Source organism: Anomaloglossus baeobatrachus, chromosome 8 (assembly GCF_048569485.1).
Source record: "Anomaloglossus baeobatrachus isolate aAnoBae1 chromosome 8, aAnoBae1.hap1, whole genome shotgun sequence".
NCBI lineage: Eukaryota > Metazoa > Chordata > Amphibia > Anura > Aromobatidae > Anomaloglossus > Anomaloglossus baeobatrachus.
In genome coordinates, this window is record NC_134360.1 from 234,660,464 (window position 1) to 234,674,335 (window position 13,872).

General features: G+C 48.4%; 1 protein-coding gene across 1 annotated transcript in view; it reads left to right on the forward strand.

Annotated features, from left to right (window-relative positions):
- Positions 1-13,872, forward strand: part of KANK4 (KN motif and ankyrin repeat domains 4) — a 202,913-nt gene that overhangs the window by 132,458 nt on the left and 56,583 nt on the right. The window contains 2 exon segments of the mRNA XM_075320377.1: positions 281-389; positions 1,252-1,455. Of these exon segments, the coding sequence (XP_075176492.1) occupies positions 281-389; positions 1,252-1,455 (313 nt within the window).

Consider the following 13,872-nt stretch of genomic DNA (forward strand, 5'->3'; position numbering starts at 1 on the left):
ATTCTCGGAGAGATGGGAGATTTCTCCCAAACATACATTCAAGAAGCAGGAAGAGGCAGCAATTGAGGGAATGGACATGTGAAATATTCATTTTTATTTATTTCTTTAATTGATTTCGTCACTGAGGTTTTGGCCATGTAATGTACCGATATTAGGCACTTTGATTAATCGCTATAAACTGTCTCAATCTGTGTCCCAATCATCTGTCATGTCTGGTCCGTGTCCTCCTCCTCCACAGCCTCTGCCCGATACCAATTCATTTCTGGCTTTCCATGTACAGCATCTCCCAGAAGTCTCAAGTCTATAATGAAGAAGAAAAACAGCAGCGGCCGCTCGGCCGGAGACACTCGAGCTAAGAAGAACCTCCAGTTTGTTGGGGTCAATGGTGGGTAAGCATCACAGAGGTAGCACACAATACTAATATAATTAATAATAATATAATATTTATTCATTTATATAGCGCTATTAATTCCACAGCGCTTTACATACATTGGCAACACTGTCCCCATTGGGGCTCACAATCTAGAGTCCCTATCTGTATGTCTTTGGAGTGTGGGAGGAAACCGGAGAACCCGGAGGAAACCCAGGGAAACACGGGGAGAACATACAAACTCCTTGCAGATGGTGTCCTTGGTGGGATTTGAACCCAGGACCCCAGCGCTGCAAGGCTGCAGTGCTAACCACTGAGCCACCGTGCCGCCCTCGAATATGCCAGCAAATGCAAATCTACGCTAATTACTAAGATCATTAAGACATGATCTAGATAAAATTCCAGCGATGTCACTTACTAAGCTGTTTGCTGTCATTTTGATACAATCACTGTTTTCTCTGCTGCAGATCAAGCAGTTATACAGAGCTCATGAACATGCTGGACTACCTGCAGCACGTCAAGTAGTCCTGTAATGATAATCTACTGCTAATTAAACTGATTTTATCAAAACTACACTAAGCAGCCCAGTAAGTGACACATCGCCGGAATCAGGGTCTCTGCCCCTACGTTATATTGATCTCAGATTAGGCAGCAAAAACCTGGTGACAGATTCCCTTTAATAAGGCTGAGGCGCAATACCAGGGTCAACCCACAGACAGGACAGAGTGTCACTGATTCTGAAGGAAGTGGCCATGATTTTCTAATCCTGGATTACACCTTTAATTATACATTTTATAGAATGTTAGCTGGATTTTAAGAAGTAAATTGTGCGCTTGAAGCTGAACTTCCCACAGACATTTCATCTAATCTCGTGTCCACAGTTATGAAACCACGTCCAGTGAGGACTCCAGCTACTCTGAGGACGAGGAAGACAGCGATGGTGAGAAGGCCGAGATCGCCGCACAGGAGGAAGGCAGCGGGGATCACATAGATAATGTGGCCATGATAGAAACCGAACAAACAGAAGAAACGTTTACCGAAACTCCGGACCCGACAATATCAGAAGCTCAACAAACTGTGCAAAGGTAACCCGAGATTATTACTGAAGAGTCAGGCCAATAAAGCAAATGCTATCATTGATCAAACCACGCAATTTATATAAACATCCTGTATTATACCCCAGAGCTGCACTCACTGTTCTGCTGGTGCAGTCACTGTGTTCATACTGTACATTACTGATCCTGTACTGATCCTGAGTTACCTCCTGTATTATACTCCAGAGCTGCACTCACTATTCTGCTGGTGCATTCACTGTGTACATACATTACATTACTTATCCTGTACTGATCCTGAGTTACATCCTGTATTATACCCCAGAGCTGCACTCACTATTCTGCTGGTGGAGTCACTGTGTACATACATTACATTACTTATCCTGTACTGATCCTGAGTTACATCCTGCATTATACTCCAGAGCTGCACTCACTATTCTGCTGGGGCAGTCACTGTGTACATACATTACATTACTTATCCTGTACTGATCCTGAGTTACATCCTGTGTTATACTCCAGAGCTGCACTCACTATTCTGCTGGTGCCGTCACTGTGTACATACATTACATTACTTATCCTGTACTGATCCGGAGTTACATCCTGTATTATACTCCAGAGCTGCACTCACTATTCTGCTGGGGCAGTCACTGTGTACATACATTACTGATCCTGAGTTACATTCTGTATTATACTCCAGAGCTGCACTCACTATTCTGCTGGGGCAGTCACTGTGTACATACATTACTGATCCTGAGTTACATTCTGTATTATACTCCAGAGCTGCACTCACTATTCTGCTGGTGCAGTCACTGTGTACATACATTACATTACTTATCCTGTACTGATCCTGAGTTACATCCAGTATTATACTCCAGAGCTGCACTCACTATTCTGCTGGTGCCGTCACTGTGTACATACATTACATTACTTATCCTGTACTGATCCGGAGTTACATCCTGTATTATACCCCCAGAACTGCACTCACTATTCTGCTGGGGCAGTCACTGTGTACATACATTACTGATCCTGAGTTACATTCTGTATTATACTCCAGAGCTGCACTCACTATTCTGCTGGGGCAGTCACTGTGTACATACATTACTGATCCTGAGTTACATTCTGTATTATACTCCAGAGCTGCACTCACTATTCTGCTGGTGCAGTCACTGTGTACATACATTACATTACTTATCCTGTACTGATCCTGACTTACATCCTGTATTATACTCCAGAGCTGCACTCACTATTCTGCTGGTGCAGTCACTGTGTACATACATCACATTACTGATCCTGTACTGATCCTGAGTTACATCCTGTATTATACCCCAGAGCTGCACTCACTATTCTGCTGGTGCAGTCACTGTGTACATACATTACATTACTTATCCTGTACTGATCCTGAGTTACATCCAGTATTATACTCCAGAGCTGCACTCACTATTCTGCTGGTGCCGTCACTGTGTACATTCATTACATTACTTATCCTGTACTGATCCTGAGTTACATCCTGTATTATACTCCAGAGCTGCACTCACTATTCTGCTGGTGCAGTCACTGTGTACATACATTACATTACTTATCCTGTACTGATCCTGAGTTACATCCTGTATTATACTCCAGAGCTGCACTCACTATTCTGCTGGTGCTGTCACTGTGTACATACATTATATTACTTATCCTGGATTGATCCTGAGTTATATCCTGTATTATACTCCAGAGCTGCACTCACTATTCTGCTGGTGCCGTCACTGTGTACATACATTACATTACTGATCCTGTACTGATCCTGAGTTACATCCGGTATTATACTCCAGAGCTGCACTCACTATTCTGCTGGTGCCGTCACTGTGTACATACATTACATTACTGATCCTGTACTGATCCTGAGTTACATCCGGTATTATACTCCAGAGCTGCACTCACTATTCTGGTGCAGTCACTGTGTACATACATTACATTACTTATCCTGTACTGATCCTGAGTTACATCCTGTATTATACTCCAGAGCTGCACTCACTATTCTGCTGGTGCAGTCACTGTGTACATACATTACATTACTTACCCTGTACTGATCCTGAGTTATATCCTGTATTATACTCCAGAGCTGCACTCACTATTCTGCTGGTGCAGTCACTGTGTACATACATTACATTACTTACCCTGTACTGATCCTGAGTTACCTCCTGTATTATACCCCAGAGCTGCACTCACTATTCTGCTGGTGCAGTCACTGTGTACATACATTACATTACTTATCCTGTACTGATCCTGAGTTACATCCTGTATTATACTCCAGAGCTGCACTCACTATTCTGCTGGTGCAGTCACTGTGTACATACATTACATTACTTATCCTGTACTGATCCTGAGTTACCTCCTGTATTATACCCCAGAGCTGCACTCACTATTCTGCTGGTGCAGTGACTGTGTACATACATTACATTACTGATCCTGTACTGATCCTGAGTTACATCCTGTATTATACTCCAGAGCTGCACTCACTATTCTTCTGGTGCAGTCACTGTGTACATACATTACATTACTTATCCTGTACTGATCCTGAGTTACCTCCTGTATTACACTCCAGAGCTGCACTCACTATTCTGCTGGTGCAGTCACATATATTATCGTGTACTGATCCTGAGTTACACAGGTATAGCCATGGTCCTGTTACATTACGTGCTCTGCTCCAGTTCCATATGAAGGCCGCACACTGCAGGACACACAGTTCCTAGCACTCCATGCTGCAGAGCTGCACTCACTATTCTGCTGGTGCAGTCACATATATTATCGTGTACTGATCCTGAGTTACACAGGTATAGCCATGGTCCTGTTACATTACGTGCTCTGCTCCAGTTCCATATGAAGGCCGCACACTGCAGGACACACAGTTCCTAGCACTCCATGCTGCAGAGCTGCACTCACTATTCTGCTGGTGCAGTCACATATATTATCGTGTACTGATCCTGAGTTACACAGGTATAGCCATGGTCCTGTTACATTACGTGCTCTGCTCCAGTTCCATATGAAGGCCGCACACTGCAGGACACACAGTTCCTAGCACTCCATGCTGCAGAGCTGCACTCACTATTCTGCTGGTGCAGTCACATATATTATCGTGTACTGATCCTGAGTTACACAGGTATAGCCATGGTCCTGTTACATTACGTGCTCTGCTCCAGTCAGTTCCATATGAAGGCCGCACACTGCAGGACACAGTTCCTAGCACTCCATAGTGCAGAGCTGCACTCACTATTCTGCTGGTGCAGTCACATATATTATCGTGTACTGATCCTGAGTTACACAGGTATAGCCATGGTCCTGTTACATTACGTGCTCTGCTCCAGTCAGTTCCATATGAAGGCTCCACACTGCAGGACACAGTTCCTAGCACTCCATGCTGCAGAGCTGCATTCACTATTCTGCTGGTGCAGTCACATATATTATCGTGTACTGATCCTGAGTTACACAGGTATAGCCATGGTCCTGTTACATTACGTGCTCTGCTCCAGTCAGTTCCATATGAAGGCCGCACACTGCAGGGCACATAGTTCCTAGCACTCCATAGTGCAGAGCTGCACTCACTATTCTGCTGGTGCAGTCACTGTATACATACATTACATTACTTATCCTGTACTGATCCTGAATTACATCCTGTACTATACTCCAGAGCTGCACTCACTATTCTGCTGGTGCAGTCACTTTGTACATACATTACATTACATATAAGGAGGACATTACATTGCAGTCTTCCAGCTCGCTATGTAAATGCTAGTTTTTCCTTAGTGTATCATTATTTCTCCCATTTGCAATAATCAAAGTAGGGAAAAAAGGTGATGATTATAATGTAGCATTCTGAAGACGAGCAGGCCAGACATGAAGCCGGAAGAGCGGGAGCGGGAGGAGGTCCGGGCAGTGTCTGAATGTGCCTGTGTTGGGAGGCCCAATACATCCCCCTGTAGACTTTACAATGGCCAAGTCACAAGTTATGAAGAATTGCTCTGGGGTACAAACTTCTGCTCTAATAAGTAAAATTGGTGAATTTCAAGGGAAACGAGGAATAGAGAGGCACTTTTTACAAACTGTCTCTTGTACGTGTGGAGCTGTGAGCTGCGCCTTATTAAAAGACTATAAGATTTATGATCCGGTTATAGGCGGGCTTGTTTCTTATCACATCCTGGGCTGGAGGTTTGTGTAATTGTTGTTCTTCTGCATACTTTAGCTCGCCTGGCATTTATTTATCCCTGTAGTTAATCAGGGAGTTATCATGTTTTAACAGGAAATTAATATGAAATCATATCAGTTAGATAGCAGACGGGCATTGTGTGCCAGCCAATTATACCAGCGGATTGCAGAGATGGACGGCGGCCGGGAGGATTTGCTCCAAAGTAAAAAAAAAATCAGCATGCAGCTAAGGCTGCTTTCACACTACATTTTTTTTAGCATGCGTCATGAAAGTTTTTTTGCTGCAAAAGTGGATCCTGTTTTTGCAAAGAAAAATGCATGCAAACGCATGTGTTATTTTGCAGGATCCTGTCACTTTAAGTTTATGGGTGGGCATTGGAGTCATGTGATCGGGAGTGAGGGGAACTGAACGTGAAAGACTGGGAGCCGACATCTGACAGCTGCAGAGGCTCATAACTAAGGTAAACATCGGGTAACTTGCTTGGATACCCAATATTTACCTTGGTTACGAGCGTCTGCAGCTGCTAGGAGCAGGGCTGCCTGCTCCCTGCACACGTAACCAAGTTAAACATTGGGTAACTAAGCCCGCGGTTACCCGATATTTACCTTGGTTACGAGCGTCCGCCGCTCTCAGGCGGGGGAGAGAGAGAGGAGAGAGAGGGAGGGGGAGAGAGAGACTGATCACGCCAGGCTGGTTTCTGGGCATGCTTAGTAGAGCAAGCAGGATCCTGTCTATCAGCATGCCAGCGTTCACATACGTTCACATGCAGTATAGTCAGGATCCAGCAATTTGCAGTATTTGAACGCAGCTCAAAAACGCTACAAGTAGCGTTTTTGAAAAATGTTAAACTGCAAGTCACTGGATCCTGACAATAACGCACGCAAACGCAGGTGAACGCATGTTGACGCGAGTCCATTGCAAATGCATTGAAATGAAAACGCATTTGCACTGGATCCGTTTTTGCGTTAAAAAAATGTTGATGACGCATGTTAAAAAAACATAGTGTGAAAGCCGCCTTAAATGTAATAAATGCAGCACAACATGTACAGTACATACATAAAATCTTAACCTGGGATCAGCTGGCAAACGGCATTTCAGAGGGCTAAACATGATTGTAGGAATAAAGTTTGCAGACCTAAAGTTACTGCAAATGTATTTACTAACGCTAACGGCTTAAAATTTCTGTAAACTTTAAAATCACTATTGATTTTAGCATTTAAAGGGGTTGTCAAGGACTTTGATATTGATAGGTCATCATTACACAATATGTTGGTTAAGAGTGTCTCCCATCATTAGGAGACTTGTGACAGGTTTGGGATCAGAGTCTCACATTGCCTTGTGAGATTCTGGATTTTATGTGATTCGCTTTTTTTTGGTGCAGCAAAATGTAATTTTCCTTGTTAGTTATCCTCAGTTGCAGCCGGTTTGTGACCACTTCCATCTCCTTTAAATAGTCACATGATCCATCACATAATGCTGGAAATAGAATATTCATTGTTAACTAGTTCCCCTGGAGAAAGGAAGCCTCTGGAGCCTTGCTGTAGTAGTTCTTTTGGTTGAAGCCGTGTTGTCTGCAGCCCTGGTGTCTGGCTCCAGCTGGGAAGTTGGTTGTGTATCATTTTGTCTATGTCACCCTGTCGGTCCTCCTTTCCCTGTGTTATATTTCTGTAGTGGTGACGTCTAGTGCTCTCACCGGCTTTGGCACTAGACAGGGTGAGTGGAGAGAGGGAGGGACAGTTAGGGATTAGGCATATGACGGTGAAGAGGGGAAGGACTCTTTTAGGGACGTTAGGGGACAGACACAGATTAGTGTCAGGAGGTGTCCCAACCCTCGCTCCCTATAGTCAGAGCAGCCTTACCATCCCAGTTGATTCTCGTGTTTCACGTTGCTCCACGGAAAGTTGTTTGTTCGCGCGCATCTGTCACGCTGGACATTCGCCAGTCCAATGTCATTGGGTATCTGACACCCAGGACTTCTGCCGTTCAGCTGTTTTCAGTGGACAGATGTCACATGAATAGAGCCGGACCTGCACAGCTCCATATACTGTGCAGTGGCCGTTCTCAGGGAATACAACTCTTCTCTTGTTGAAGTGCATGTGATCTGAACTGCGTTACATCAGTACCCAGGAATGACCCCATTGTTTGGAGCAGCGCCGCTCCGTCTTGTTACCTGCGCTCAGCTGATCAGTGGGACCTCAGGGACCTGCTTACTGCTGTCCAGTGGTCATTCTTCATATTCCCACTGATCTGATATTAATCCCCTATCCTATAATTAGACCATTTATTGTACAAATACCCCCCAAACCGTTCACTTGAATAGGGTGAGCCGCCGCATTAGGCACCTCCACATGTACTAATGCTACTGCTCCTGCAAGTGATGCAGCCCCTCATGCTACATATCGATTCAAGTCCCAGTAGACGAATCTCTACTAATCAGGCTGCTTTCACTCATGCATCGTTTTGCATCAGTTGCAATCCGTTGTGTGACTGATGCAACGGATGCGTTGCAGATAGTGGCACAACTAATGTGACTGATGCTGCAAAAAAACGATCTGTTGTTTTTTTGTTTTTGTTTGTTTACTCTTTTACTGGCGGCCGGCTATTGTGAACGATCCGCTGATCGTTCACAATAGCCGGCCCCGGGTGATCAGCTGATCGTTCACAATAGTCGGCCGCCGGGCGATCAGCTGATCGTTCACAATAGCCGGCCGCCGGGCGATCAGCTGATCGTTCACAATAGCCGGCCCCGGGCGATCAGCTGATCGTTCACAATAGCCGGCCGCCGGGCGATCAGCTGATCGTTCACAATAGCCGGCCCCGGGCGATCAGCTGATCGTTCACAATAGTCGGCCGCCGGGCGATCAGCTGATCGTTCACAATAGCCGGCCGCCGGGCGATCAGCTGATCGTTCACAATAGCCGGCCGCCGGGCGATCAGCTGATCGTTCACAATAGCCGGCCGCCGGGCGATCAGCTGATCGTTCACAATAGCCGGCCCCGGGCGATCAGCTGATCGTTCACAATAGCCGGCCCCAGGTGATCAGCTCATCGTTCACAATAGCCGGGCGATCAGCTGATTGTTCACAATAGTCGGCCGCCGGGCGATCAGCTGATCGTTCACAATAGCCGGCCGCTGGGCGATCAGCTGATCGTTCACAATAGCCGGCCCCGGGCGATCAGCTGATCGTTCACAAAAGCCGGCCGCCGGGCGATCAGCTGATTGTTCGGCCGCCGAGAGTGAGAGAGACATTGATTTCAATGATTAAGCACAAGAGCTGAGCATGCGCAGTGAAAACAAAAGGATTCCGCCGCTCAAAAAACGTGACATGCTGCGTTCCTGCCGCCTGACGGTCAGTCGTTCCATGACTGATCCGTCACGCGGCGGATGCAACGCAAGGCCATCAGTCGCAATCCGTCATCCATACAAGTCTATGGGGAATAAACGGAATCCTGCAAAATATTTTGCAGGATACCGTATCTCCTCAAGGCGACGGATTGCAAGTGTGAAAGCAGCCTTACCTTGGTCTATCCTGCCGCTATTGTTATAAATGCTGGTAAAATTTCCTTGTAAAGTCTCCACAATATAGACTGTAAGCCCACAAACATATCTGGGCACTGGCGGACACAGACAGAAAAGGGCCCCTGTACAATATATGGGCTCTTTGCAGCCCATGAAGCATGCACAATTCCACCTGGTGTGGAAGTAGAAATGGGCCCCTTAACCTCTTGGACCCCTGTGCGGCTGCACAAATGATATGACCGCCCCTGTATCTGGGTGTTAGGCCGGCGTCACACGGTTCGATCTATCGTGCGATCGCACGAGTGATCGCACCCGCCCCCGTCGTTTGTGCGTCACGGGCAATTAGTTGCCCGTGGCGCACAAAGTCGTTAACCCCCTGTCACACCCACTTACCTGCCGAATGACCTCACTGTGGGCGGCGAACATCCTCTTCCTGAAGGGGGAGGGACGTTCGGCGTCACAGCGACGTCACACAGCCGCCTGCCAATAGAAGCGGAGGGGCGGAGATGAGCGGGACGTAAACATCCCACCCACCTCCTTCCTTCCGCATTGCCGGCGGCCGCAGGTAAGCTGCAGTTCATCATTCCCGGGAAGTCACATGTAGCGATATGTGCTGCCTCGGGAACGATGAACAACCGGAGCACAGAAGGAAGACCGACATTTTGAAAATGAACGACGTGTCAACGAGCAACGATAAGGTGATTATTTTTGCTCACAGTCGCTCGTAGCTGTCACACGGTACGATATGTCTAACAATGCCGGATGTGCGTCACGGAATCCGTGACCCTGACGACATATCGCCTGATATATCGTAGCGTGTGACACTGCCCTAAAGGGCCCGTTACACGCGTAGATTTGTCAGGAGATATGTTGTCAGGGTCACGGATTCCGTGACGCACATCCGGCATTGATTGCGACGTCGTTGCGTGTGACACCTACGAGCAACTCTGAACGATCGCAAATAGAATGAAAATCATGGATCGTTGACACGTCGTTCATTTTTAAAAAAATTTTATTTTTGGGGAAGCAGCCGACATATTGCTCCGTTTGACACCCTGCCAACGACGAACAACATTCAAACGACTGCCTGGGTCCAACAATATATCGTTGATTGCTGATAGGTCGATTTTGAGATCGTTACGTGTGACTGCAAATAAACGACCTATAACTGATACCGGCAAATCGTAAATACGATCTGGGCGTGTCACGTCGCACATGCGATCGTCAGATAAATTGTAGCGTGTAAAGCGGCCTTTAGTCCATAGCTAGCATAGTCAGGTGATGTCTCATAGGTGATGACTCTTACAGGAGTTGCATCTACATGAGTAGCACTTTCCTTTCTCCCACCAAGACCTGCTCCAAAAGACTCCTCATAAAGCTCAGTGTGCACATAGCCTTATAAAGTCCAGCAAGTGCTCGCCCTCTGCAGGCCATGAGCAGTAGTGACAGGAACCAATACATCCCATAAGCACATCTTTTTCCTGATCTTGGAGCTCCACCTTGTTGTCAGTTTCAGGCATATGTGCCCCATTAGTGGGAACACTGTATATCCGCACCATAGTGGGAACACTGTATATCCGCACCATAGTGGGAACACTGTATATCCGCACCATAGTGGGAACACTGTATATCCACACCATAGTGGGACCACTGTATATCCGCACCATAGTGGGAACACTGTATTTCTTCGGCGCTCCATTGGGAGACCCAGACGATTGGGTGTATAGTACTGCCTCCGGAGGCCACACAAAGCATTACACTAAAAAGTGTAAGGCCCCTCCCCTTCTGGCTATACACCCCCAGTGGGATCACTGGCTCACCAGTTTTCTGCTTTGTGCGAAGGAGGTCAGACATCCACGCATAGCTCCACTGTTTAGTCAGCAGCAGCTGCTGACTATGTCGGATGGAAGAAAAGAGGGCCCATACTAGGGCCCCCAGCATGCTCCCTTCTCACCCCATTCCTATTGGCGGTGTTTGTTAAGGTTGAGGTACCCATTGTGGGTACGGAGGCTGGAGCCCACATGCTGCTTTCCTTCCCCATCCCCCTGAGGGGCTCTGAGGAAGTGGGATCTTACCGGCCCCCAAGCCCTGAGGCCGGGCTCCATCCACAGACCCATGGAACCTGCTGGATACGGAGCTGGGTACCGTTCAGGGACAAGGCCCTGCGACATTCAGGTACTCTGTGTCCCAAACAGGTCGCGCACATTCCAGACTTGCTGGGTGTGCTAGTGCGCCGGGGACAGTAGCGCTGCGCGCTGGGGTTACAGTCACTACAGTTTTTCTGAGTGACTTTATGTGTTGGGGACTGCCGCGCCGGCCGCCCCTGGAGCGGCGGCGCGGCTGCGACTTGTAGTGCGCCGGGGACTTAGCGCCGACCGTGCTTTTACGACAGCGTCGCTTATAAATTTAGTCCCCGGCTTCTGCGGCCTAGCCACGCTTCGTTCCCGCCCCCACCCTGTCACTCAGGGCAAGGGAGAGACGCTGTACGAGTAATCAGCGCCGAGGGCTGGAGTCTTATTTACATGCTCCAGCCCTCTCACTGAGCACAGTGGGACGCAGGCTTCCCGCTCTTTGTCTGCACACGCCCAGGGCCCGCCCCTCTCCATAGGACGCCGGCAGCCATTCCTACATGCAGTCTGGCTGGAGAACGGACACAGGCTCTGGGAGACCCAGACAAGGGATTTCTGGCGACCACACACCCGCGTTAAGCGGGCGGTAAGCAGCACTTTAGTGCTGGCCCCACTAGTGCCACAGTGTTATTTTGGTGTACATTTTTTCTCTATACCATTTATATATATTGCACTGTAAGGTCGCTTCTTGGCTGTATACCCTATCTTGCTCTGAGGAGACGACAACATGTCATCCGCAAAACGCAAGGGTGCCAAGACACAGGCTGTAAGCGCTGCTTGTGCCGCTTGTGGGGCTGATCTACCGGCAGGTTACAATGACCCCCATTGTGTGCAATGTTCGGTCCCTGTGCCACTTCGTCAGCCGGAGTCTATGGTGGTAGTGGCCCAGGCAGAGTCGCCGGTGAACCCTGTCCCGGTGACGGGGACAGAGTTTGCAGTTTTTGCTGACAAGATGTCTGTCACTATGACAAAGATCCTAGAGACCTTGCAGGCCAGGCCAGTTACTCAGTCCATGGACACTGCTGCGGCAACGTTCCCCGGTCCCCCTCAGTTGGAGTTAATCCGTGATTCAAGGGGGTCCCAGGCATCTCAGCCTGACGGCTCTGATTCAGATGACAGTCCCAGGCAGCCTAAGCGTGCTCGCTGGGAGAGACCCTCCACGTCATCACGCGGATCAGGGTCTCAGCGAGAAGAGTCTCTACATGATGAGACAGAGGAGGGTGATCAGGAGTCTAATCCTGAAACCGCTCTCAATCTGGATACTCCTGATGGTGACGCCATGGTAAATGACCTTATAGGGGCCATCAATAGTCTATTGGAAATTTCTCCCCCTGCCCCTTCTGCAGAGGAGGCAGCTGCACAGCAGGAGAAGTTCCATTTCAGGTATCCCAAGCGTAAACTGAGTACTTTTCTGGACCACGCTGACTTCAGAGAATCAGTCCAGAAACACCATGCTTACCCAGACAAGCGTTTCTCCAAACGTCTTAAGGATACACGTTATCCCTTTCCCCCTGACGTGGTCAAACGCTGGACCCAGTGTCCAAAGGTGGACCCCCCAATCTCCAGGCTTGCGGCTAGATCCATAGTTGCAGTGGAGGATGGGGCTTCACTTAAAGATGCCAATGACAGACAGATGGACCTTTGGTTAAAGTCTGTCTATGAAGCTATCGGCGCGTCGTTTGCTCCAGCATTCGCGGCCGTGTGGGCACTCCAAGCTATTTCAGCTGGTCTGGCACAGGTGGACTCTATCATACGTCCAGCAGTGCCGCGAGTAGCGTCCCTAACATCGCAAATGTCTGCGTTTGCGACTTACGCTATCAACGCTGTCCTGGACTCTACAAGCCGTACCTCAATGGCGTCTGCCAACTCTGTGGTCTTGCGCAGAGCCTTGTGGTTAAAGGAATGGAAAGCGGATTCTGCTTCCAAAAAATGTTTAACCAGCTTGCCACTATCTGTAGATAGACTGTTTGGTGAGCAATTGGCTGAAATCATTAAGCAATCCAAGGGTAAAGACTCCTCCTTACCCCAGCCCAGATCAAGCAAACCTCAACAGAGGAAGTGGCAGTCGAGGTTTCGGTCCTTTTGAGGCTCCGGCAAGACCCAATTCTCCTCGTCCAAAGGGACTCAGAAGGAGCAAAGGAGCTCAGATTCCTGGCGGGCTCACTCACGCCCCAAGAAAGCAACCGGAGGAACCGCTTCCAAGGCGGCTGCCTCATGACTTTCGGCCTCATCCCTCCGCATCCTCGGTCGGTGGCAGGCTCTCCCGCTTTTGCGACATTTGGCTGCCACAGGTCAAAGACCGGTGGGTAACAGACATTTTGTCTCACGGGTACAGGATAGAATTCAGTTCTCGTCCTCCGCCTCGGTTCTTCAGAACCTCCCCACATCCCGACCGAGCAGATGCCCTTCTGCAGGCGGTGTGCTCACTAAAAGCAGAAGGAGTGGTGATCCCTGTTCCTCTGCAGGAACAAGGGCAAGGTTTTTACTCCAATCTCTTCGTGGTTCCAAAAAAGGACGGCTCGTTCCGTCCTGTTCTGGACCTAAAGCTGCTCAACAAGCATGTGAACGCCAGGCGGTTCCGGATGGAATCCCTCCGCTCCGTCATTGCCTCAATGT